The 26,326-nt window shown below is 40.3% G+C and overlaps 2 protein-coding genes across 5 annotated transcripts in view; one reads left to right on the top strand and one right to left on the bottom strand.

Annotated features, from left to right (window-relative positions):
- Positions 1–9,670, bottom strand: part of KNTC1 (kinetochore associated 1) — a 54,711-nt gene extending 45,041 nt beyond the window's left edge. The window contains exons 1-11 of the mRNA XM_054996407.1: positions 9,589–9,670; positions 8,218–8,356; positions 7,509–7,626; positions 6,554–6,669; positions 5,732–5,804; positions 5,298–5,375; positions 4,860–4,894; positions 3,086–3,196; positions 1,733–1,826; positions 919–971; positions 341–423 (exon numbers count right to left, since the gene is read on the bottom strand). Of these exons, the coding sequence (XP_054852382.1) occupies positions 341–423; positions 919–971; positions 1,733–1,826; positions 3,086–3,196; positions 4,860–4,894; positions 5,298–5,375; positions 5,732–5,804; positions 6,554–6,669; positions 7,509–7,626; positions 8,218–8,340 (884 nt within the window). The 5' untranslated portion in view covers positions 8,341–8,356; positions 9,589–9,670. The remainder of the gene's footprint in view (positions 1–340; positions 424–918; positions 972–1,732; positions 1,827–3,085; positions 3,197–4,859; positions 4,895–5,297; positions 5,376–5,731; positions 5,805–6,553; positions 6,670–7,508; positions 7,627–8,217; positions 8,357–9,588) is intronic.
- A 250-nt stretch (positions 9,671–9,920) lies between these two features.
- On the top strand, positions 9,921–23,903 carry RSRC2 (arginine and serine rich coiled-coil 2). 4 transcript variants are annotated; one of them, XM_054996193.1, is made up of 11 exons: positions 9,921–10,055; positions 13,751–13,907; positions 14,321–14,364; positions 16,780–16,970; positions 17,540–17,683; positions 17,833–17,955; positions 19,431–19,553; positions 19,814–19,893; positions 20,681–20,913; positions 21,564–21,653; positions 22,191–23,903. In XM_054996193.1, the coding sequence occupies exons 1-11, from the start codon at positions 10,050–10,052 to the stop codon at positions 22,368–22,370; spliced, it is 1,371 nt and encodes a 456-aa protein (XP_054852168.1). In that variant the 5' UTR covers positions 9,921–10,049; the 3' UTR covers positions 22,371–23,903. The 4 variants fall into 4 exon arrangements, with proteins under 4 accessions (XP_054852168.1, XP_054852169.1, XP_054852170.1 ...); XM_054996195.1 differs by lacking the exon at positions 9,921–10,055 and adding an exon at positions 15,243–15,320 and having other exon boundaries at positions 13,863–13,907; positions 16,758–16,970; XM_054996194.1 differs by lacking the exon at positions 19,431–19,553.
- The last annotated feature ends 2,423 nt before the right edge of the window (positions 23,904–26,326 follow it).

Raw genomic sequence — 26,326 nt, 5'->3', positions numbered from 1 at the left:
ACTCGCTCAGGCTCTGGGCAGCTCTAGGGGGAGGGGTCAGTAGAGGCAACCCCCAGGCTATCAGCCCACTAGGACTTTCCCCATAATATTATTTCCAGTCCGTCTTTCTTACTGACATTCATGGCAGATTACGCAGTGTAAGTTAATAACGGCCAATCCACCTGTTTGGAAGTCAATCCCATGGAATTCAAAGATGTTTATTTTGGTGCATATATGCTTTTAAAAAAATATTAGACTTCAGTAGGGCTGCAACAGAAAAGCAGGCACATCAGGTAAGATCAACTTGTAAGACCAGTCATGCACAGGTTACCCTGCTATTGATCATCTATCCAATTCTTACATAAGAAGAAGTTCTTCTATGTGAATTGAAGGCCAATCCCAAATCATAGTGAGTGAGTAAACATCCCACATGCTTAAGACATTCTACGAGAAAAGAAAACAGTATTTAACACATTTATACATAAGGGGAAGACCCATTTCTTTTTATTGCTTGACACATGAAAAAAATTTTTACACTTAAATCTTTCATGCTTCAGAATATTTTTATTAGGTAATTGGAGATAATCAGACATTTAAAAATTCATTTTAAGCTAGCCCTTCGACCAGTTGTTCAGATCAGATGGCCATTTATGATTGTCACAGCAAATGACAGTTTTCTGGTCAAGAGATCCCGTTATCATCATCGAGAGTTCTCAATACATTGGTAGATATTACTATGTCAACTTACTGGTAAAAAGCAAGGCAATAGTGTTAAAGCCCATCAAGCCTCGGGTAGCCGAGTCTCACTAGGTATAGTAAACACTTTTAGGGATTAATGTTCTCTGCAATGATGTTCTTTCCCTTTGGAAGATACTGAAACTATGAAACCTAATGTTATACAGAAGCTATTAGAAAATTAGTTAGTAAAATTGTACTTGCCTCATCATCTAAGATATACAACAAGCTGCCCACAACCTGAAGCCTTTTTACAGCTGCAAAAACAAACACATATCAAGTTTGTTAGTTTTACATTTAAAGAAACAGTTGAAGTGAAAAAAAGTGTAAGACATTAGGGACGCTAGCAGCGCGCCCCAGACACCTTCCTATGTGCCACTGTGGTAACATGCTGGTGGAAAAGGTTGCTGGTGTGCCGTGTTGTAGCTACCAACTCAGTAGAAATCAAGTGACCGATGGGACCAACTAGGTTCTGCCTGAGACCAACTAGGTTCTACCTGGTCCTGTAAAGGCACTTGGTTCTACAAACCGAGCAATATCGTTCAGGCACAAACTGAACTCCTCAAAAACTGTCCAGTCCTGCTTGCCTCCATACAACCAATCCTGACAGAAAAAGGGCCATCTGCAAAGTGTTTTATAACAGTTTTGATGGAGAAAGATCAGGAAAGTTGTATGTAAAAATTAAGCATATGCTAAGGTAGGTTTATAAATAACCAACCGGTTTTCAGAGAAGCAAGGTAAGTTTGGAAATGATGGGCAGCATGACAAAGATTCAGAAACCAAATTTTGCACATGGGAGGACTGACTGAGCTGCCAGTGGTTGAAAAAAGTGGTCAGTGCCCTGTGCCAGTTCCTCCACACAGTCCATATACCATTCCCCTCTCAACAATTCTGTCTTTATATCACTGTCGCTCCAATTTGATCCCAGGTGGTAGTTTTGCTGCAGTTGTGATTCTGGGTCCCACCCCAAGTCCAAATGCTTCAAAGACTTGCAAGAAGCATGGGCCAAAGAACTTACCTTTGATCATACTTGAATCAACAATATTTTGAAGAGAGACTGTTTTTTTATTAGGATCTGCCTCCCACACTGATATCACACAGTCACCTGAACCCTTTGGAAACAAAATATTTATCATCAGGAAATGACACGTTGGTTTCATAACAGCTTTGCCTGAATCACCTTGTTTCCATTAAAATTAATATGACAATATCCCAAGCCTGCAACAACCTTTTAGACTCTAATCTTAGATGCCAGTCTCTTGCTGTGTGGGTAAAAATCTTTCAGACTCTTAAGCACAAACACATTTTTAGAAAGCTAGGCCACCAAATACAAGGGAATCTTTCAGCCCTGCTGTCAAATAATTTCTATCACTGTTCAATTTCTGGTTCTGACTTAAGCAGAAAGCAATCACCTCCTCCCATGTGAACCTGTCTGCTAATTAAGACCCACTGATATAAAGGGGCATGACAATCAGAGACATGGCTTTTTCATAGTGGTGCCTCAACTATGGAACACCCTGCAGATGTTTTGCTTAGCACGTCGTCTATTACCATGCGGTGCCAGGTGAAAATTTCATGCTTGCCCAGGCATTTTGTGAATTATTTTCTAACTGTACTGTCTTATTTAATATCTTGCCAAACTGTTTCATGTGCTGTTTTAATTGCTCATTTTATCTGCTTTGTTTTGTTATTTTTTTTAATTCCTTGAACTTCATGGTATGTAATGTTTCAATTTTGTGAGGAAACTTGAGCATATTTATGGAGCGGCCAATAGTTTGAACACATAAGGACCAATACACAACCCATATGATCTTACTCTTTGTTGTTAGCGTTCATGTACTGGGAAACTACAATTGACCAAAACATTCCACTGCACATATGCCGATGTCAGAGCTAGGTATTACAACAGACACAGAATGTACCACAAAAGAAGCAGCTCAAGGTCTCATCCTTGCCAGTGATATCTAGGGATCATCAACATGTGACATAATATCACTATGCTGCAAGTTTACCACCTGCACAAACTGCAGACTATGAGTGGAGGGGTACCCATCTTTGAAATCCTTATGGCTATAGCTACAAGGAAGCAGAGAAGAGGAGGACAGAAAGACACAGGATGGCAGCCCCCATCTACTATAACACCTTGTTATAGCATGAGTGTACATTCAGCAAGAAATTCCTGTATGCAGATCTTCATACATAGGCATTCAGCACAGAGCAACTTGGAGCCTTGGTGGGGGTGAATACAGCAATACGCACACCTCTAAAGACAGCCCAGTTGCTGTAGACCATAGGATGGTTACAGCAATTAGGCATTTAAAGAATCTGTTTATTAAATAAGAATTTTAAAGACTGTAAGATAGCCATTTACCCCTATTATCAAAGCAATCTTGTTTGCTGTAAGTTTAGTCACAGAAGTCAGGCAACCAGTAGTGTGATACTCTTCTGTAGAAATAAAGCATGTTTCCATCTGCTCTTGTAGCTGGAAGAACAGCAAATACAGTTATTTGTAGATTTTTTTAAGGAGAATTATACATTTTCACAAACCCTTGTTAAAAAACTGCAGAACACTTCATGGAGGAATCTTAAAATTTATTAGATCAATGAAATTATAAAGGACAAGAATCCAACAAAGCCGCCTGATGCAAGCCAACACTTATTTCTCAATATTTGCTATAGAAAGAAGACAAAGCTCATGTCTTCACAGAAGAATGGGAAATCTGCAGGAGTACAAAGATATTGGCAAAAAAACACTCTGGGGAAAAACACTTCCACCTCCTCCGCCACCTTAGTGGCAAGCTGGGTGGAAGGGAAGCCTGGAGCTAGCTTCTGTGGGGCCCACGCCGCTGCCTACGCCGCCGCAGCGGTCAGCTGGGCGGTGGGGGAGGCCGCAGCTGGCCCCTGTGGGGCCCGTGCCTCCACCACCACAGAAGCCAGCAGGGTGGCGAGGAGGCCCGGATCAGCTGCTTGGCAGGGATCTCCTCGTCAAACAGCTGATCCGTAAGTTTATTTGCCCCTTTCTGTGCTGCTTCACAGTGGCACAGAAAGGGGCATTTAAATCCCTTGACTCGAAGCTTCCCGAAGCGATACAAATCGCTTCAGGAAGCTTTGATTCAGAGTTTCCAAATCATTGGAATCGGGTCTGATTCAGATACTTTATCCAAATCCAAAACCCGAATCGCACACCCCTAGTCCCCCTAATACCCCTTTTATATCCCTAGTGCCAAATATATTTTATAGATGGTCCTACAGAATAAAGAATAGATGGACTGGTATGTACCTGGTAGTCTGCTTTCCCTAGCCTTTTTTTAAACCTCCCACCTACATTTCTTGAGTGAGAGGTATAAGAGTCTCAAGCCCACCTGGAAGTTGTAGCCTACAGCTTGGAAGCCCTTCTTCTCTATCACAGTTATGAGACTGCTGGTTACAGTGACTAGGGCAGCAAGGGGAAGGCTCATAGCCATCCTTCTTGATTATTAGTTCTTATTATCTTCTAGGCTCAAGTTCTAGCTCAAGGTAAGCCCTGCTTCCAAGGAAACAGGAGAGACTTCATGTTCTCCAGAACGATCTCCTGCAGCAGCCATTCCATCTTTTCACTATGGAATGACTGTCTAAGAGTTAATACCCAAACTTGTTTGTTTTCTTCTTCCTTTTCCTCCCCCACCCCTTTCCTTCTGAGTATCACACAGTCACTTTTACTTCTAACTGTAAATCACCATAAATATGATGGCAGAGAGGTGGTATAAACTGTTATCAAATAAATAAGGTGGTACAAAAGCAAGACTGAAACTGAATGGTGCACTGGGGAAGAAAATTTCCTTTTTTACTCTGCCTTGTTTACTTTCTTTTGTCAGCCTGAGGAATCTGGGAAAGAGAGAACTGGCAAAGAAACTCATTTCTCCCTTCTTAACACCTTTCCTCCAGGCAAGCCAGATGAGAAGGCAATCAAGAGCAACAGGGAAAAACAAATCTACTTCCTGCCCCCAGTTTTAGAGAGCTCTATGACCTGGCCATTAGAGCTTAAAAGCACTAGAAGCAACCCTATTCCTACTAGTCCAAAATGTCTATGGGACTAGTCTGTGTCATAAACCAAAGTATTTGAATATCGGTACGTCAGATATTAGACTTATAAATGTTCCTGTTACCTTTTTTGCTGTACTGAGGTCCAGGATGTCAATTGCTATATAATGAGAGAAAAGGAATGAAGAGTGAAAAGCAGTTCACACTGAACAGCTGTAGTTACAGCATCAAGACAGTATAAGAAAATATAATCCTCCATTATTAAAGTATTCTTTTAAATTTTATTTCAGGGAAAACTTTCACTGATGTTACCATACTATGCTCATTCAACATGCTTACTGCTGTAAGACATTTAGAACAACTGGCAATATACTCCATTTTCCAAAAGCCACCTGATTGGGAATTTAATATAAAAGAGTATGGGCAAATATGATAAACCTGAAATAAAAATAAAAATGCTTCCACATATGTAAATGGACAAAGTATACTGAGTCTGGCCCCACAATCTAGTCTATAGAGGACCACGCTTGTTAAAATGCAAGATGACTGAACAATTTTCCTACCTTCTTGAGTTTTGCCAAGAGGGAGCTTCATAATACAGAAGACCCCATTTTCAGTGAGAATAAATGCATGATAGGTCCCTGTAACAGAACCAAAGACAAGACGTATTTCAAGAAAGCTTCCTAACAGCAGTGTACAAGTAAATAACTGACAAGGCTGAGCTTCATAAGCAAGATAAAAAGTTCTTCTTAAAGAAAGCATAACCTGGCTTACTCTTGTATTACATGTATTACAAATTGCAGAGAGTGACCTGAGTGCACAGGCTGAAATGAGATTAAAATTCACAGAATGAAAAAGAAAGCAAAAGGTCTCTACTAGACATATGGTTTCTCCATTAAGCAAAATTTCAAGATGTTAGACTCTCTCTATGAGGTTATCCTTAGCTTGCAAGATTTTTTTCAAAAAGTATATATTGATAATACGTAAGAAACCATACCTTCATCAGCACCATGTTTTTCTAGATTAAGATTCAGGTAAGTTCTGCCATGTGAAGACTTTTCAACCAGCATCTAACAGAGAAGTTCAAAGAGATGCTTAATACAACTTGCAATAAAACCACACTTCAGGAAGACTTCAGTTAATGTGGGATCTTTGGTAAGTTTCATTGTTATTAGAAATTGTAGTAATATCTATAGTAACATAAGAACTTGTCAACGCATCCAAAGCAGAGCAAGGTAAGGCATGGACTGGGGCCCATCCCCTAGCTCTACCACAGATGTGGAAGCAATAGAAAGAAATCTGGACAGTCCTGCCTGCAGATAGAGCGGGAGACATAACCCAGATTCCATTTCAGGATACCTTCCCCCACTGAAGGTGAATACATGCTTCTTGTACACAAACCCCAGGTTCAGTATTTGTTCATTAGTTTATTTGTTCATTATACCCCTCTTTTCTCCTCGGTGTGAACCCAAAGTAGCTTATCATTCTCTATTTTATTTTTAGACAAACATCATGAGGTAGGTTAGCCTGAGAGAGACGGCTAGGTCAAGGTCACCCTGCCAGCTTCTAGGACAGAGCAGGGATCCAAACTTGACTCTCAGTGGTCTCCCCGATCCAAGTCCAACACTCTTCAATGGCTCATTTTCTGTAAGTTAGACTTCAGGTAACACAACTAGACCAGCCTCTGAGGTCTACACCATTGATTCAACTGACCTGGCAATGACTGTGGCATTGTGATGCATCTCAGTAAGAGGCAACTCTTTAAGAAACTCAAAGAACTTAAAAACGTACAGAAACAAGCAAGAAAGGAGTTACGTACACGAGTTACCAAGGTTTGCTTTGATGGCACATGAATAAGATGCAAGTTGCCACTTCTCTCACCAACCACAAGAAATCGCCCTTCTTGGCACAAACCAACAATATCAACTTCAGTCTCTGAAACGTTAAAAAAATATAAGCATTCAGATCTCATGGACCAGATATGACATAAAGACTTTTGTATTCAAGGGCATACATTATGTCTCTGTCAGCACATCAATCAATAACCCAGGTGGGTTTCAACCAGGGAACTCGTGCTTATTTTATGTATAGATTTCAGACAGAAAGGCTGTTTCAGGCAGGTAGCTGTGTTGGTCTACAGTAGAAGAGCAGGATTTGAGTCCAGTGGCACCTTAACAAGATTTTTCAGAGCGTAAGCTTTCAAGAGTCAAATCTCTCTTCTTCAGATACAGGGAGGTGTAGCGATCCCTGAGCTCTTATATCCCAGTCAGGAGATGGGAGGGGTGGAGTAAAGAAGGAAAGTAAAAAGGCTATACGTGTTGATGTCTAGCAAAGCAGCCACCCATCAAGAGAAGGTGGGACTTGCCACTCCTTGGGTAACAATCCACAGGTATAAAGGAAACAGGCAGCTAGCACTGCTTTGAGCCAGTGAATGCCACAATTCCTTAGCAAACATTCATTTTTTATTTGCTATTTTATTAGCAATCTACAAGACATAAAAACGAAATTGTTTTTGTACTATCTATAATATATTCACATCAATAGCAAAAGCTATGGCTCTGAAACAGCAATTTGTTGTGGGTTTAGGAATGCTAGGCTGAACTCCTGTCTGAAAGAAATTGGGAGGAAGAAGAATTTCCACATTCATGAACTCTCCAAACACAGCAAAGCACATGCAGAAATCCACAAAAGATTGAAGTTATAATTTTAACAAACAAACAAAAAACTGTGAATATCATTAATTTCATGGTTTCTTCTGAAATCTGCAAGCTTACCAAAGTGAACCAATATCTGAAGAGACTGGCAAGTGTCCAGCACCAGCACTGTTCTGTCAGCTACCACAATGAAGCCATCACTCGATGTATAGGCCTGTAACCTCGGATTAGACAGAATCTGAGAAGTACAAAGGAGGAATCTGAAGATATAAATTCTGCTTTGCCATTTAACCCATAACTGGCACAACTACTGGTGACCTCTTACCCTCCCCAAGATATCAAATCTCCAAACCAAAAGGAAGAGGCAGATAAGCCGCATCCAAGGCAATGAAACTAGGCAACAAGACATTTTGAGTTGTAAGGCAGGAGACTTGTCCTGCCACCTCTCACCCCCTTCTCAAAGCAATCCTCTGACAACTAATTGTGGGTCAGAGTGCTACAACCAAGCACAAATCTGCAGCATCTTAACCTGATTTCAGATGCAGTCCCATTAACATGCCTATACTGTTAAAACTCCAGTATTTTTCTATGACATCACTGAAAACAAAGACACACTTTTAAGAAACACATCATGGCATAAATTTTCACGAGACACCACCCACTTCAACTCTTGCTAAGCAAAATTTCTGTCACAATAAGTTGATCTTGCAGGTGCTTCAAGACTGTTGGCTATTTTAGCTGCTGTGATTTTACATGATAGCTATTATATAGCTTTCTGCGAGAGCTCAATCTTTGTTTGTGGACCAAGATCACAAATAGAAAATCCTACCTTTTCTGGGGATGTGATTTTAATGACTGTATGCGCTTCATAAGGTCCATATGGGGAAGCACACTCGATGTTCAGCCATCTGCTTTCTGTATGGGACGGTAAAAGCTGAATATCATCCCACATGTTAGCTGTATGCTTCCTTGAGAAATCACAAAAACAGGAAATTTATTATTATTAATTTAAAAACATTTGTATGCTGCCTTTCTTCCAAAATAAAGTTTCCCAAGGCAGCGAACACTAAAAAAATTAAAATAACATTACAAACAAACCAGGACATTAAACCCACTTGAGCCTCCATATTGCAGCGAAACAGCCATTCCACATCATCACAATTTGCCACCCAAGTGGCAAAAATTATTACACAGTGTGAGATTAGTACAGTTAATATCAAGGACATTTCCATAAATAATACCATAGGGTAAATAAATACAAGTTTACAAAGACATCGTATTAGTGAGAATCCAATACAGAGCTGAAGGAATGCTGAAACAGAACATAAGCTGACATTAGGCTGACATAACCTGACACTAGGGCTGACATTAGACCACACGAAGCACAGAAATTTTACAGAGACATTTATTTATTTATGTCATTTATAGTCTGCCTTTCTCACTGAGACTCAAGGAGGATTACACAAAAGGATTTTGTTTTTCTGAGAAGGAAGATGCAATTAACAAGTGAATAAAACAGGTTGTTGTAGATTTTCTGGGCCATATGGCCATGGTCTTGGCATTGTAGTTCCTGACGTTTCGCCAGCAGCTGTGACTGGCATCTTCAGATCTCTCAGTGTCAATGTGTCAATTTTTATTCGACAATATATCGAATAAAACAGGCTTTGATCTAGAAGCCAGCACAGACTTTTAGGGGCCAGCCCCATCCTTAAGAAGCACAGTATTTTCAGTGCCACAGGAGTCGCCTCAAGCAGGTCTCTAGAGAGACTGCTTACACAATTTCTAGCTGTATCTGAAGAAGTGAGCTGTGACTCTCAAAAATTCACATACCCTACCACAAATTTTGTTAGTCTTACAGATGCTACTGCCCTGACCTGGATAGCCCAGGCGAGCCTGATCTCATCAGATCTCAGAAGCTAAGGAGGGTCAGCCTTGGTTAGTAATTGGATGGGAGACCTCTAACCAGGGTTGCAGAGGCAGGCAATGGCAAACCACCTCTGAAGGTCTCTTGCCAGGAAAGCCCCACCAGGGGTCGCCATAAGTCAGCTATGACTTGAGGGCACACTCCACACAGATGCTACTGGACTCTTGCTCTTTTCTACAGTTTCTCGAAATTGCTTCATTATCCGCCTTCAGTCTCAGTGAGAAAGGCGGACTAGAAATGACATATAAAGAAATTATTTTTTTGGAAAGAACTTACAGCTCCTTTTTTGGGCTGCCTCTGTGTGAAGCCACTCAACCCGGCTCCGATGGCTTCCCACAACCTTCCTCTGGACCAGCCAAAACAGCCGATCCTTTTCCCCCTCAGAAGGACCCGCCTCAGACAAAACGGAATTGGCGGCAACTTTCGGCCGGCTCCAGCGGCGACTCCCGCGCGACTCAAACTCCGCCCCCACCTCTTCCCTTTTCTCTGCCATTGGCCGGCTGTCGGCCCCGCCTTCTCGCCCAAGGGGAGTTCGGAGGTGGAGCTTTCCTTTTCTCTCCCCCCTCCCCTCCGAGCGACATCCGGGGATCCTGAGGAGTGGGCGGGGCCGCTTGGTCGCCTCAGTCGGTCGAGGTTCGGCGAGCGTAGTGGGGAGCCCGGCGGGAAGGGACTGAGCACCGCCCGTGCGAGGGGAAGGCGGCGGCGGCGGCGGGGGTCCCGGTCCCGAGCGCCGCGACATGGCGGTGAGTCAGGCCGTTCTTGAGGAGGGGGAGGCGTCACAAAATCTTTGTTTTGCCAGGCGAGGTCTGAGGCGAGCCGGGTGGACGGAGACAAGATGGCGCCCGTCTCCTCCTCTTCCCTTCGCCTCTGTGCCGCCGCCATGATGGGCCTGGCGGGGAAGCGGCGGCTCGGCCCGCTCCGTTCTCGAAGTTTCTGCCCTCCTCCCCACCCGCCGCCTTCGCCGTTTTTGCCCTTTTATTTTGTTTATTAGGATGGGATGCGCTTCGTTCTTGGGAAAGGGCGGCTTTATTATTATTTTAGGATGCGGTTTGACTTTTTTCGAAAGAAAGGCTTGAGCGGGCAACGCCATTGGCTTCCTCCTCCGTTGCCCCCGCTTGTTTGTGCGACTGGCTTAGATGCGTTCCGCCCCTTTCGCGTATGGCCGAATCGCTCCCGAGGGAGCCTGTCGGCTACTGTGCTCAGCTCAAGGTATTATTACTTATCGCACACAAAGCTCTTCACGGCCTTGGCCCTGCATACTCTACGGGACTGCCTTCCTCCCTGTGTCCCTCTACGGCAGCTTCGCTCATCTGGGCAGGGTCTCCCGCAGGTGCCAGCCTGCACAAGGGCAAGATCAGCAGCAGCCCCTACACGGGCTTTCTCTGTGGTGGCCCCTACCCTGTGGAATGGCTGCCTGAGGAGTTCAGGAGAGCCCCCACTCTCCTAGCTTTCCGCAAACAATGCAAACCCGAAATATTCAAAAAGGTGTTTGTATTGTAGACAATACAGTTTTGTATTGTCTCAGATGCTTCGCTGATGAGTTAAGGACCATAGACTTCACCACGACGTTGCCTTACGTACCACCTGTTGTCTTAAATATGTGCTTCTGTGAGCTCCTTGTGCCTCATGTTCTCTAATATCAGGCTTGAATTCTGCACTTCTTCAACTCTGTATTGGATTCTTGCTAATACTGTGACTTTGTAAACTTGTGTTTATTTACCCTATGGTATTCTTTGTGGAAATGTCCTTGAAATTGACTGTACTAATCTCACGCTGTGTGATCCCCATTGAGTCTCAGCGAGAACGGGGGATTATAAATGACATAAATAAAATATAAATTAAAGCGCTTCTAGCTGTATGTGGCTGATCTGTGAGGTAGGGCAGTGCTGGTGGCCCTGTATTGAAAATGGCCGATCCTGAGGCTTGGGGAACATGACTCCCCTGAAAGCTGTTCCACAAGTTCTTGGTAGAAGCAAGGTTTCAGTTGGCATTGATGAACTGAGACCACTTTCTTGGAAATTTTCTGGGGAAAGTTTCCTACACAAATGTAGGAAGAAAGTGTATGTAAGCAAAATTTTCTTTTTGAGGGAATCAGGAAATTTTCAGTAAAGCTTTGGTTTGAGGATACGCCATGGGTGCATGAGATGTGTGAGAGTTTTATGGTAGTGGAAATTTTTTGACTTCACATCCCTCTGAACCAGTGACCTCCTTGTTCACAGTTCATACTTTTGTCTTTTAAAGTGTAAACCTGCGAAGGAAGATCTTTTTACTTTTTATACATCACCTAGTTTGCTTTAGACATTTAATAAACATTTCTGTCAGTATTCCTTCTCTACTGCTTCACTGATATATTTGTCAAAAACGTCATGGTCAAACTTTACAAATAAAGAGTTTCAGCTTTTGCAATAAAAAAAAATTAATTAGTCTTGCTTATACCCTGTTTTTCAACTGGAAAAAAGAGGACTCCAGGAGTGGTTGGCTGTTTGACAGCCCAATTCTGTACATTTGCGGAGAGGGGTTAGCGTCTTCTGTGCTTGGCTAAATATGCATAGATATTACAGTTTGAGAGTAGGGTATTCTTTGCAAGTGACATGGGGGCTTTGGGAAGCGTTTAGAGAGGAAATTATGTCTTAAGACTTCAGTAGGCTGTTTAAAAGTGTATAACTCAAACCTTCCCTGCAGGCAGAATATTCAGATTCTAAAAGGGATTCTATGCATATTTACTTGGGAGTAAGTTCCACTGAATTCAGTGAAGCTGCAGCTCTGTTTGCCTGAGGTTAGTCTTTAAACACAGTAGTATTCAGCGTTCAGGTTGAGTATTGATGTTTAAAAGCAAGTATGACTTAAATAAATATAGTTTTAGTAATGTTTTTATCTGCTAAAAGAAAATGTAAAGAAGAGTTAGAAGTTAAAGATAGAAAACAAATTCTGTACTGCGCAATAGGTGGGGCTACCAGTGTATTTGACTATTAACTTAATAACACTGACACAATTGAACTCTTGAATTCTATTGTGATTAAATACATTATAGCATAATCATTGTTGCCAACATATTCAGATTTAAGCAAAAAGAAATGATTGAAAGTATGTTGCGCATAGTGTCATAGGTATTATCTAATGGTGTAGATTGTCTTAAGTCAAAAATTTTGTACTATGTAAAAACCTTATCTTAAGGAACATTTCACTCATTCCAAATGGTGAAAAATATTTAATAGAGATTATTCACAGGCTTTCCCCACCTTTTCCAATTTTTTTGTGTGACAAATTGAAAGTCAGGTCTCGATCCCCTCCCCCCCCCCCCCAGTTTCTGGACTTTTTTTTTAAAAGGCAGATCGTTAGAGTATCCTGTTTAGTAATTAAAAGCTGATATTATATGTTAAAGTGGAAGATTGACAAAGATGCAAAAAAAAATCTCCAGCCTGTAATCACATCTAAATCTTGAATTCCAGATTATAGGTAATTAAACTAGGGCATGTTCCCATTGTGCTAATCAAGAGGCTTTTATTTGGTAAATTGGAACGGTGCAAAAGAGGCTTCTCCTTGGAAAATACTTGAGTTGTAATCATCTAAAACATGAGCATCACAAGAGCCATTGTATTACTTTCTAATATTGATACAAAGTCAAAAGATGTAAATTTTTCTGAGGTTAGGAAAAGTTTGTTTAGTAAAAGAACTTGCCATCTGTCCCGTGTAGCCTGGATTAGATAACATTCCAGAGATGTCACTTAAGAGGAGTTTTGCCTTTGGAATTTAATCAGAAGTACTTTAGATATTAAGAATTTATCTCATCTGTCAGGCTAGGATGAGCATACAATAGTGATAATTTTGCAAGCCCATTCTGTGTCAGAATACAGTCAAAATGGTGGAAGTTGGTGTGTGTTAGGTTAAAAATTTGTTAATAAGATTGCTACTGGGGTGTAATTTTTAAAGTTCCCTTTAATCATATTGCTAAAATAAGTAATAATAATATTTGATTTATATACTGCCCTTCTGAACAACTTAATGCCCACTCAGAGTGGTTTACAAAGTATGTTATGTTTAGCCCTACAACAATCAACCTGTGAGGTGGGTGGGGCTGAAAAAACTCTGTAATTAAACTTATTTGAACCTCATAAAGAAAGGGGGAAAGCATCTTTCAGCTGATCACCAGTTGCATGGAATTATGTCAGCAAAAGGTCATGGTGCTCTAGAGTTGCGTCATATCCTTCTTTTATAATGCCGAGACTGTAACCATTTAAAGAGGCAGAGAACCAATGAGAAGAAAGAGAATTGACTAGTATCAATAACTAGAATGCAGCAGCTCTTAATAAATTTGATTCCATAAGTATGATTAAAATAAAAGTAACTATTTGAACATAGGTGTTTAAGAAGGATAAATTTTATATGCTTGTTAAATAACCTGATATTATTTAAGAGTTTAAATTTTATTTTGAAATAGGCTAGTGATACAGAACGAGAGTCAACAGCCCCAGATAAGTCATCTCCTGACAGAGAGAAGAAAAAGGAACAGAGAGATGTGTCTATTTCTCCTAGAACTTCAAAACATCATTTCTCAAGATCACGGTCACAATCAAGAGAGAGGAAACGGAAATCAGGTACGGAACCCTCCATGTTATAAAATGCAGTTGGTAGATTAATTTATAGTCCACTGGAATGTTTGTCCTATGGCTGTTTCTTATATAGCACAATCGTATGCAGTTATTTCAGTCCAGGTACTGGAAATAATAGAACTTGAGTTAGATTTCAACTCTGAAGCTTTTTCAAAAAAATAATGAGTGTCTCCTGCTTTAAGATTTACCACACTAAGTTGATGTGTATGTGCTGGTTAAAAAGGTCACATTAGAGCATGAAGAAATTCAATCTAAATTTTATTAGCTTATGACTGCTGAAATATTGAGCCACTTTTTATCGAGTGTCTGAGAATGGTGAATTTATGTTGCTTTAATAATGAATATAAAGTTTTTCAGGCTGTGTTACTTTATGATCAATAAAATTGTTTTCTTCTTAGATAATGACGGGAAAAAATATAGAAGCCGGAGCAGAAGCAAAGAGGTAATTAATACTTTGTAGTGTTTAGGTAATTGTACCAGACATATTTAAACGTATGCCATAGCATGTATAAACTTGTATGTAATTGGCTTAATGGTAAGTACAAAAAAACTTGTAAATACAGAGAAAAAGTGTTTGGAGTGAGAAGCATGACAGAAGCCGTCATTTTGGCAAAAAGGTAATAGTTGACAGAAGTTCACTCAAAAAATTAACTGTGGAAAGAGCCTACAATGAACATTTTTGTGGTGAAATAGAATTGGTGTATGGTTCTCACAGAGCTTCCATTAATCAGAGTTTTTGTGCCTTCTGTTACATGATCAGAGCTCACAGTTTGCAAAGTCCTTTTGCCCTCAGGATGTTTAACCCCAATCCCTACTTAGTTTTGTTCCATTCATAGTTTAGATGGTCCTGTAATGATAGGGAAGAGTAGTGCTTTTTTTTTTAAACAAAGTAAAGGTGCCATTATTCATATATAAAGTTCTCCTGACTTTCCCCAATTTTTCCCTCAGGGCTTGGGAAAGCCTCCCCCAAAGATGCAGGTACTCAGTACTATTGAGTACTGCCATAAGCAAAGCTCTGGGGAAGACCACAGGGTTCATAGGAGTGAAAATCATCTTTAAACCAAGGGGAATGAGATGCATCAGTAGTGATAACTGTTGAGGCGACAGTTGCAGCTACCAACAAGGAGAGCTTATACCTAGGTATAGTCACAGTGTTAGAAAGTGAAGTTCTGCTGGGCTATTTAAAGTCTAACTGGGTTACCATGGACTTCTTTCCCTTTCCCAATGGAAGCTCTGTAAAAAAAAATTAGGAGAGTATTTGTGAAATTGACTATATTGTTCAGATCACATGATAACATTTCTATAATAAATCATACTCAGCGTGCTAATGCGCGAAGAGACTGAACTGAAGACGCTCCAGACTCAGATAGCAAAATTATAAGCCTACTTCATGATAAGGTAACTATTAGTCATTCAAACTCATATTTCCCTTTAAAAAGAAACTTAAATTGATTATGGGATATAATGGTGGTTTTTAATACAAAGTATATGTTTAGAAGACTGCTTCATTACGTTTACTCAGATTTTACTGATATTTAATCATATGGTTAGATGAACATTTAAAATGATTATTTTAAGACTGGTTTTTCTGTGTATAAGTGACAAAGAACATTTTTGTGTGCATTTTATATCTTAAACTTAACTTGGAATAACTTGTGGTGTTACTTGAAGCTACTCTGGAGTTTTGGCCCAAATTTTTTAAATGTAAACCACGGCCTTTATGTCTGTAATGTTTATAGTTATTGAATGATGTATTGGCTTCTCAGTATAGTTGATGTTATTTACAATGATAAAGGGGGATACAGGTAGTGTAAAAATCTGTAGATCATCCCCATAACAACAAACACAAAAGTCACCTCTGTCTCAGGGTGATTAATTTCATGTTACTGGGTGCATAATAAAACAGAGACACTGCATTTTTATTTCATGTTGAATTCTAAACATCTTTCTTCAGTGGTTGTATTAGTGTCAGGAAAATTATAGCCAGAATGGATCTGTTTCTAGAAACTGCTTAGAATAAACAGTTTTATAGCATCTTTAATACCCTAACACATTTTTCTTTTAGAATAAGATGACATACACATTGTAGGTATAGCTGATTTCAGTAGCAAGTTGATGAATTGTAAATATGTGTAGTGTTGATTTTCATTGTGTTTAGTTGGGCCTGAATGACGAAGTCGTGGTTGAAACAGTTGGATTTACTCTTCTTTCTATTCAGGTTTTTTTTTAGGCTTTAATGTAGAAATGCATTCATATAAAATATACTGTCTAGATGGATGCCTGCAGATAATCCCCACCAAATATTGTGGGTAAAACTACATTTTATATGACCAGAGCATGTTTAATGTAGTTTGGTCATATTGTCAATCTGGTGCTTAAGGCTTCAAAGCTGAGGATGCACTGCAAATGCAAATCTCTTGTTAATTCCTCTCAAAGGATAGCTAGTAGAGCTCCTTTCAAGTTATCTTGTAACGGCTGATGTGTTGATAAATAACTACTTGTTGTATCCTCCTTGCTGTGTTAGGAAACTATGCCGTTTTCCTATCACTGTACATAGGGTAACCAGTCATTGAGAGGGACTGTTCTGCATAATGCTGTAAAGCTAGTCTTGGTATGAGAACCTTTAACCATATTGTACAGAAGGTTTAAAGGGGGAGGGTGGTGGAGGGAGGAGGAATGATGGTGTGTATTTGCAACATTGGGTAGATGGTGGTGTTAAAGCCATCACAGTGACTGGGCCACACTCCTAAGGTTACTAATGTTGCATCACAACATATCATTCTTTATCTGTTGATGCCCATACTAACTCTCTTTGTTGCACTATTTTCCTGAAAGAACCAACTTCTTCTTAAAACAGGCAAGAAGACATGGGTCCAAAGAAAAGTCCTCCAAAAAGCACAAATCGGAAGACCATAATGACAAAGAACACTCTTCTGATAAAGGGAGAGAGAGCCTGAATACCTCTGAAAATGGTGAGGATCGGCATAAGCGCAAAGAGAGGAAATCCTCAAGAGGTCGGAGTCATTCAAGGTCTAGGTCTCGTGAAAGGTAGATTACTTAACACTTTTTAAATAATTTCTCTTCTGAAACGAATTATTATGACTGTTCTGAAGTATTTTGAGAAGTTTTGTATGTTGTTCACAAGGTGTAAGCAATTTAAATTTGCAAATGTTAAGACTTATAGTGTGAAGATTTTTTTTTACTGACACAAAGTACTTAGTAAATTAAATATCCTTAATATTTGAAGAGCCAACATGACATTTTTTTCACATGATACTTGTGTAACTTTTTTGGTACCCCCAAACACTTCATCTGCTGATGGGAATTGGGTGTCAGGAATCTTGAACCATCACTTGCAGATTCAGGACTTCTCTATTGTAATCCTTTTTTGACAAATTCCGAGATAAGCCAGTTTTTAAAAACAGAAGTACTTAGCAGCGGTCATGCTGCCAATTTGATTTTAAGATGCATATGTGCTGTTGAAAAGAAGCCAAAATAGTTATATAAACTTTTCTGATTGCCTAAATACGATGTAATGTTTTGGTTGTATTTTGCTGGTGCTAAATGAGAACTGTCAAGCTTGGAAATATTACAAAGAATTTGGAATGTGTTTTCAGGCGTCACCGTAGTAGAAGCCGTGATAGAAAAAAGTCACGTTCTCGAAGCAAAGAGAGAAAGCGGCGTGTAAGATCACGTTCTAGATCAAGATCTAGACACAGGCATAGAAGCCGGAGCAGGAGCAGAACGAGGAGCAGAAGCAGGTATGTTTGTCTGCTTTTTGTAAAGAGATGAAAATCATAGGGTGGCTGCAGTGCTTTTTGAAACTGAGAATGTACTCTAGGAGTTTGATCAAGAGTAATTTATGGTTATTTAAACAATTATGGAAACGTTTTAAAATGTCTGCTTGCAGAGAAAGAAAGAAGAGACCTGAAAAACCCAGAAAATTCAGCAGAAGTCACAGCCGAAGTCCTAGCCCTCCGCCCTTTAGGGGACGAAATACAGCAATGGATGCCCAAGAAGCATTGGCCAGAAGGTACAGGTTTTTCTTTGTCTGGAGATACAGGAGATAAAAACTGCTTAATCACTTTGTGACTAACTAGTGCTGCAGCTTGCTAGCCATGAGGGGACACTCATCACCATTCTTTTCCTCCCACTAATTTTAATTTTGTTAAACCTAGATATGTAGCTTTTCCGAGTCTTCGCCCTCACTGTTGAGGCCTTCAGAATGCAAAAGATATGGATATGGCAAAATGAATGTCCACTGGGGTGCATAGGAGAAAGATTGAGATGTCTACATAGCAGCTCTAGAATAAATCTAATACTATGACTTCTTAGAAGGTCCATGTAAACCCCTTCTTGTGCAATCACTGATAACTAGATTTTCAGTCTGTTTTTCTATAGTCGGAAAACTAAAAATATTTCTGTTTTAGGGAATGTTGACAATACTGCAGTTAATTCCCATTTTGGATGTGCATGATGACATTCCCAAGCCAAAAATATACATAATATTCGCTGTTTTAGTTCATTACTTTGATTTTCCAGAATGGTAACACAAATCTAGGCTGCTTTAGGATTATGCAACCCTCTCCCTGAAACATCAAGAGTATTTTTTTGTGTTCGGGTGCTTGCCTTCAGCAGTATAGCAGGCCTCTTTTTTTATTACGATTTTCTGGACAATGGCACAGGGAAAGTGGCTGCCGGCCAGTGCAGGGAAGGCGAAGGGCCAGCAGAGCTGTGGTTCTGGCTTGTTCCATCCCTCCCTCCTTTGTGTGGGCAAAGACCTTTTTATCTGCAAGTAAGGTGGCTGGGGGTGGCAATGTATTGAGAGGCCTGTAGAACTCAGAGAAAGAAAGAAGACCTGAAAAACCCAGAAGATTCGGCCCAAGTCCTAGCCCTCCACCCTTTAGGGGACGAAATACAGCAGTGGATGCCCAAGATGCATTGGCCAATTGGTCCAGTTTGCTGGTGGGGGGAAGCGTCTTTAGTGGGCAAGCAGCCTTAGCTCACCTGCCGTTTTGGTATCACTTTGTTGAAAAACAGCCATTCCAACCCTGCCCCCTGAAAAATGCCCCTGTATAGAATAATGGCAGAACTGTGGGACAGGATGCATAGATTTTCTGCAAAGGAGACTTTTCCTCACTTTGTGAAAGGAAACAAAAAACACAAAAGGAAGGATGGCAAATACAGAGTTTTCAGCGGAAAGGTAAAGAAATTTTATTGTCAGTCACTGTAAGAATAAAGTAGGATAGAGAAATGAATGCAGACAGGTGTTTGTTTTTTTTAATGCCAGTGGCCAGCCCACACTCTCCTGCTAGGCCATGGCATGAATGCCGTGTTGCCCCATAGGAATCAGGAGAGACGTGGGACTGCAGCAGGAAGTGTCTACTTTGGGGGAGGGGTCTGTTAAATGGAACCCATTTGTTCAATCTGCCTAACACTTAGGGGGTCTTTAGATTAGGTGGAGGACTATGTTCTGTGCAAATTTGGTGCCATTATCTTTATAAACAGCTGCCCCAGACCCTCGAATACATTCCCCATTGAAAATAATGGTCCCGAAACTCCGGAACCCGAAAAACCACACGGATTTGGATCCCGAAGTGGTAATGTCCTACCTGAAAATCAGCAATCACGGTAAAAATCCCTTCCCCCCACCCAGACCTGAAATTATAATAAAATTTTTCTCAGAGCACACCTTTAGCCCCCAAACCCTAAAATAATGAAATGCAGTAAACTGTTTCAGCCATAAAGCATCTTAATATCAAGATTTTACATTTTGCATGTAAGCACTTCAAAGATTGCACATTGTTCATTCTGTGTTGTTTATTTTTAACTAATATGGGGAAAGGTAAGAATCTTTTATTGACTGGTTACTTCTGCATTGCTATTCCTAGATTGGAAAGAGCGAAAAAACTTCAAGAACAGAGAGAGAAAGAGCTTGTTGAAAAACAGAAGCAACAGGAAATGGCTGCTGGTAATTCTTTTTCAGCTGTTAGTACTTAATAGTAAAAAATCTGACAATTTCAAATTTTTAAAAAAGTTCCCATAACTTTGAGTTGGGAGACTTCAAAGAAAATCAAAGCAAAAAATCTTTACATGTTCCTCATTGTAACTTTTGGCAGTTTTGAAAGAAGCTAAGTAGTAAAGGCTATTCTAAGCTTTACTTTCAGAACTCTTTCAGTCAAACCCTAAAATAATTTGTACCCAGGGGCGGCGGGCCTATTGAGGCCAGGTAGGCGGTGTCCGCAGGCGCGGGGTGCCAGAGGGAGCACTGGAGGAGGCTCGGCGGGCGGGAGCGCGCGCGCCACAAAGCACCAGCCTTCTATCCCTCCCACCCCGCGCCGCTGCCGCCGCCAGCACAAGCCCCTGGCCAGGCGCAGCCACCGCGGGCAGGCATCTGCGGCGGCGCAGGCAACCGAGCGGGAGAGCTCGGAGGCCGCCTGCCGCAGCAATCGGGCTGGCGGCGGCGCGTGCGCTCCCGTGATAATGTCACGCGTGATGTCATCACGCAGGCCGGTGCGCGCGTGGGGGCGCCCGGCCGGCCAGCCGCGAGCGAGGTAAACCCTTGCTCCGCCCCTGTTTGTACCATCAGACAAATGCTTAAGGATAAGCTAGTAAAGCCTACCCATTAATGAACTCTTGCAACTGCCTAGTTTATAGTAGTTTTTGTGAATATAGAGGATTATGTTTGTCCTGTATCTTATTAGGAGGAAAAACTTCTGAATGCCTTCTCTTGTATAAAATGTCAATTTTTATTTCAGCGGCGGCTGCCACTGGTAGTTCTGTCATCAATGTTGCAGCTCTTCTGGCCTCCGGAACTCAAGTCACTCCCCAGATTGCTATGGCAGCTCAAATGGCGGCCCTGCAAGCAAAGGCCTTGGCAGAGACAGGAATCGCTGTACCAAGTTACTACAACCCAGCAGCAGTGAATCCAATGAAGTTCGCCGAACAGGAAAAGAAACGGAAAATGCTGTGGCAAGGCAAAAAAGAAGGGGTGAATTTTTTTGCCTAATTTTCTGTTTCATCCATGGAAATGGTTTCTTATAAGCACTCAACATTGTGTCATGGGCCTTGTGCGCCTCATGTTGCAAGAAAAGGGCCCTTTATTTGACAGTATGAAGTACTACTGAAATATTGGGCCATTTGGTTATAATACTTTGACGATAATGAAGATTAGAAGTTAATACCTCAGCACCCAAGAAATCTAGGATTCTAAGAATGTTACTAAAAGCTTTTGTTTTCATTACATCTTCAAGGATCTTAGGAGCTGACTGTGGAGTCGGCATGTTATGCTTTTGATTGGTGGCTATTCAGAACAGCTTCATTTTAAGCAGCTCAAGGGTGCTTTATTTACAATAACTGTGTTATAAATGCACTTACTACTTTTCACTGACCGGAAGACCTGCAGTTCTTTCTTATTGAAGAAAATAAGATAAGTTAATGAGGCTTGCCACCAGATTGTGTCAGGTTTTTGTGTTGGAGTCAGAAAGTAGGTTTGTTAAGATATGTGGGGTATTATTTTCCATGCACTGTATGTCAGTAAGTCTGTAAACACTGATTCCTCAATAACATTACCTGTAAATTCCAGTTGGCCCCAAACTACATGTGTATATATAACCCGTACTTTTACTTTTCTTTTTTAAGGATAAATCACAATCTGCAGAAATCTGGGAGAAACTGAACTTTGGAAATAAGGACCAAAATGTCAAATTTAGAAAACTAATGGGTATCAAGGTATGTGTCCAATTTAGACTGGGGCCCCCAGTATAGTGGGAGTGTCTGCTTCCACCTTTCCTGGTGCCCACCAAGTATTTTTAGAAAGTGGGCAGGGCCAAGTGGGACCCTTGCCCAGCAAAGATTCTGATTGGCCATTGGCGATTTGATTCGCTGTGCAGATTTTTAAAAAACATTGCTTTGGCAGCTGCTGCCATCTCAGTACCGTAACTTTGTCACTGAAGATAAGCTGTGGTAGCCATTTTTCAATCAGGAGATCTTGTTATAAGAATCTGTTACACTGTCAATGATCTGAAATTTTATGAAACCCCAGTTTATTTACTGTGCACAAGGGGATTGTATTTAATGCTGAGAGAGAATTCAATTATCCTCCTCTGGAATGGAAAGTGTTCTCTTTTAAGATTCTTCTCTTTAGTGAAAGGTGTGCCAAGAGACAATAAAGACGCTTGAACAGTTCAGTTTGCTTTCTCTTTTCCTTGGGAGGCAAATCCATTAATCTTTTTTTTTTCTTGAAAATATCTTGTTTTTTTATTCTAGAGTGAGGAGGAAGCTGGTAGTAGTTCAGTGGATGAAGAAAGTTATAAAACTTTGAAACAGCAGGAAGAAGTATTCAGAAATCTAGATGCACAATATGAAATGGCAAGGTCACAGACTCACACACAAAGAGGAATGGGATTGGGATTTACGTCTTCAATGCGAGGAATGGATGCTGTTTGAAAGAACATGATCTTGAAGCTTGGGACTTTGACGAAGATTCTTGTTCCAATATTGGGTCCTTGTTCACCAAAAGCTAGCATTCTAGCTTGCATGGGTGTTGCATTGACTTTAATTTATTGACATTACAAGTTTTGTAAATATCAAATCAGTGATAACTGGTGTTCTATGTTGTAATCAGGTTATACTCACTTCCATTATACTTGACAGAGCTACAGAAGGACAACATTTTAGTTTTGCTTTTCAAAATAGAGCAGGTGAGGAGGGTAAACTCACACCTGGATATTTTGTGTCCGCTGTCTTGTGTACTTTTGTACTTTAACCTTGTACAGTTATTTTCAACTATTGAAACATGAAATGCATTGTGTAGGTGTTATTTAGCAGACTGGGCCAATGACTACATAATACAGTGCAAAAACCTGGTTAATAAAGATGTTTTTTTCTCAAAAGTACTGTTAATTTTACTGGTTCACTTGAATTGCTAACAGTTCTTAACTTTGTAGAATTGATTTGAGTTTCACACTGTATTTTGGGGGGAAAGCTCATTTCATCACTGCAGATTTGAGCAAAACAGTAAAAATTACTAAATGTCAGTTTTCATGAATGTATGCATTGTCTGTATTCCTGTTGCAGGGTATGCAATAGGCAGTAATATATTAGGTCAGTGAAACATGCCCAGTTCTGTTTATAAGATTAAGATTTCTGTTTATAAGATTTAGCCTATTACACTTGGCTATTCTAACACTCCCTCGTGTTTTGCCAACTGAGTAATACTTCCTTTACTTAGGTCCAAAGATTCCCACACTGGGTACGTTAGTCCTGTTTGTTGGGCGTTGGCCAGCAAAGTTTTGATTTAGGCATTTTTTTTATGCTGCCTCCCCAATGCCCTTTTGTCCTTAACCAGACTTCAGCCTGCCTCAGCAAATTAAGGGGTAGGTTCTGTGCCTGGTCTCTCTAGCAGGAATACATGATGACAAGGAGCCTTATGCCGAGTGAGAAAAGCAGATTGCCCCCAGCTACTCCAGTCAAACTTTCTCTTGTAGCATGACTGCTTCCCTCTTTTTATTGTTGATACCTTCATAAGATACTGGGCTTGTTATGCGCATAAATACGTAAATAGAGCCCTGCTGGATAAAACCAGTGGTTCATCTAATCCAGCATCCTGCTTCTCTTGGTGGCCAACCAGTTAATTCTGGTGGGCCAACAACAGGGAATAGTGGCTGAGGCCTTCCCTGATGCAAAACATTGATGCAGTCCAGTCTATATTTTAAAAATTAGTCTTATGCAGAATTGTACTTACACACCCCACCCTATCTAATAAATAGAAGTTGCTCAGCATCAGTGCCTCAGAAGTAGTATATTTTGTAGCTGTAACTTCTGTTTGCTGAGAGACACTATCATATGGGGCATCTCCCTAAAGGTATCCAGAGCTAGTCTAAGGTGTAGGTTGTCTAATAGAGTTCTTGGCTAGGAATGTTTTTAAGCACATGTTGCTGTATGCTATTGAACATATTAATAAAACCTAGAAAAGCAAAATGTGTGTAAATTACTTCTAGGTAAGAACAAATGTTGAATGAGAGAACTGTTAAAAGAAGTTTGACTTTAGCTCAATAGGACTTCTATCTCACTTTTAAAACATTCCCATTAACAATAATAGCTTAACATTCAGTAACATAGTACAAGGTGGAGTTTGGCTTTATACAAATAGTATACCGAAATGCATGAAGAAGATGCAAGTATTTCTCCTTCCTCTTCGGATGAGAGGTTGAAATTTCAGAAGTTCACCATCACTAAAGAACTGAAGGGGCTGTAAAGAGAAGCATGGTTAGGATTGCACCCTGCCTTAGTGTCAAATTCTCAGGTAAATATGTGGGGTTTGGTGTGATGTTTTTCACCAAGATGGTTCCTGCAAATGTAACCAATGTTCTATAGAAAGCACTGTATTTGGTAAGCTTATGTTTGGAATTTAACACTTGTTGCCTTTTCTAGAAATATCAAGATGCCTTACAATTTCATCTGTGTGGTCAGTTATGACTTTGATAGTTCTTTCTGCTGCCACCTCCAGTTTATATTTAGTATATATTTCAGGTTGAACAGAAAAAAAACTACTGAAAGTCACTAAGGGAGATGGTATGGTGAACCTTTGCCTAAGAAATTCCAGTTCATTGGTATGAACTGGTATACGTGAAGCTGAAAATGGACTGAGCAAAATCTACCTCTCGTGAAATTATAACCGTAACACCTTGTTAAGAACTGCTGTTTGACACCTGTTTTGGAACTCCTAATCAAATTAAAACAGGAGTTTAGTGACACCTTAAAGATTTAACACCATTCTAGCATAAGTTTTTGTGAGTCAGAGCTCACTTTAGCAGATGCATTGTGTGTATGTGTTGGCAAGTTGTTTCTGACTTACGACAACTCTGAATTAATGACCTCCAATGACCTTGGAGGTCATTAACAGCCTTGCTCAGGACTTGAAAACTGGCTTGCTTTAAAGTCTAATAGCTTGAGTTTAGTAATTTTAGCTTCTAGGGAGAATTCAGGCTTGATTTAGAGTAAAACCCACTTGTCTTGGGCAGCCCATATCTGTAAAACTCCCAACACCACATTTCAACTGACTCTTATTTTCTTCCTGTTTTTCTTCATTGTCCAACTTCTGCATCCATGCACAGTAATGGGAATACTGTAGGAATTCATCTTGATCGTGGTCTTCCTTATACTTAAGGATCTTTTCTAGCTCCTTAATGGCTGCCCTTCTGAGTCTCGATCTTCTGTTTTCTTGGGTGCATTCTCACTTTTGGTTGACAACTGAGCCAAATACAATAAAAAATATTTTTACAATTTCAGTTTCTTCATTGTGTATCATAAAATTGTGTAATTCCTCAGTAGTCATTACTTTTGTCTTGATATTCAGTTGTAATCCTGCTTTGGCGCTTTCCTCCTTAACCTTCATCAGTAGTCATTTCACATCTTTACTATTTTCTGCTAGTAATGTGGTGTCATCTGCATATCTCAAGATGTTCTTTCCACCAATTTTCATTCCGTCTTCATTAAATCTAATCTAGTTTTCCTCATGGTATGTTCTATATAAATTGGATAGGGAGATAAAATACATCCTTGTCTGACATCTTTGCCAATTCAGCCTCATATGCTGCCCTAACAGAAGCCTCTCGTCCAGATTATACACAAAAACTATCGTGGCACACTTGTTCTTTAAAAAAAATCCCTAGTTTTTCATGATCCACAAAATTAGATGCCTTGTAATCCATAAGAATGTTATTCAGATTGTATTTTGGCACTATGTTTTAGTGTTTTTCTTCAGCTTTATTTTAACTTTTGGATATTAATTTCTGATCTGTACTGCAATCAGCTTCTGGTCTTGTTTTAGCAAAGAAACTCTTGAAGAATTCTGAAGAGGTTGAAAGCTTGGACAACGTTTTGTGGTATTTTAGATGGTTCTAATAAAAAGACATTTTTGTAATTTTTCTGTGGGCAACCTTTGCTATTTGGGAAAGTATGGACAAAACAGAACGTTTAAATTTATTAGTCACAATTTAAGCTTCGGTGCATGGATTTTGCAAAATGTACACCTAGTAATTTTGTTAGTACAGTAGGATTTGATTTCTGAAGAAGGGAGCTTTGACTCTTGAAAGCCCTGAGAATCTTGTTGCTGTCTACGGTGCCACTGGATTCAAATCCTGTTGTTCTACTGCAGCCCAACACGTTTGCCCGCCTGAAAATAGATCCACAGGAGTTAGCTGTGTTAGTATGTAGTAGCAAAATAGTAAAGCGTCCAATAGCACTTTTAAGACTAACCAACTTTATTGTAGCATAAGCTTTCGAGAACCACAGTTCTCTTCGTCAGATGCATTGGTTAGTCTTAAAGTTGGTTAGGGTTAAAGGTCCGGCCGAAAGTAATTTCGTTAGACAACGTTACCAGTACCAGGAAACAAAACTGA

The sequence above is a fragment of the Eublepharis macularius genome, chromosome 13, assembly GCF_028583425.1.
Source record: "Eublepharis macularius isolate TG4126 chromosome 13, MPM_Emac_v1.0, whole genome shotgun sequence".
In the NCBI taxonomy this organism is placed as follows: domain Eukaryota; kingdom Metazoa; phylum Chordata; class Lepidosauria; order Squamata; family Eublepharidae; genus Eublepharis; species Eublepharis macularius.
The sequence above is the reverse complement of the archived record's forward strand: the minus strand, read 5'-3'. Positions and strand labels throughout refer to the sequence as shown.

Excerpts from the sequence above, each read along its gene's own strand:
- RSRC2 (XM_054996193.1), top strand. Across the intron at positions 19,894-20,680 it reads GCAACAGGAAATGGCTGCTG|CGGCGGCTGCCACTGGTAGT; the intron begins GTAATTCTTTTT and ends TTTTTATTTCAG. Across the intron at positions 21,654-22,190 it reads GAAAACTAATGGGTATCAAG|AGTGAGGAGGAAGCTGGTAG; the intron begins GTATGTGTCCAA and ends TTTTTATTCTAG.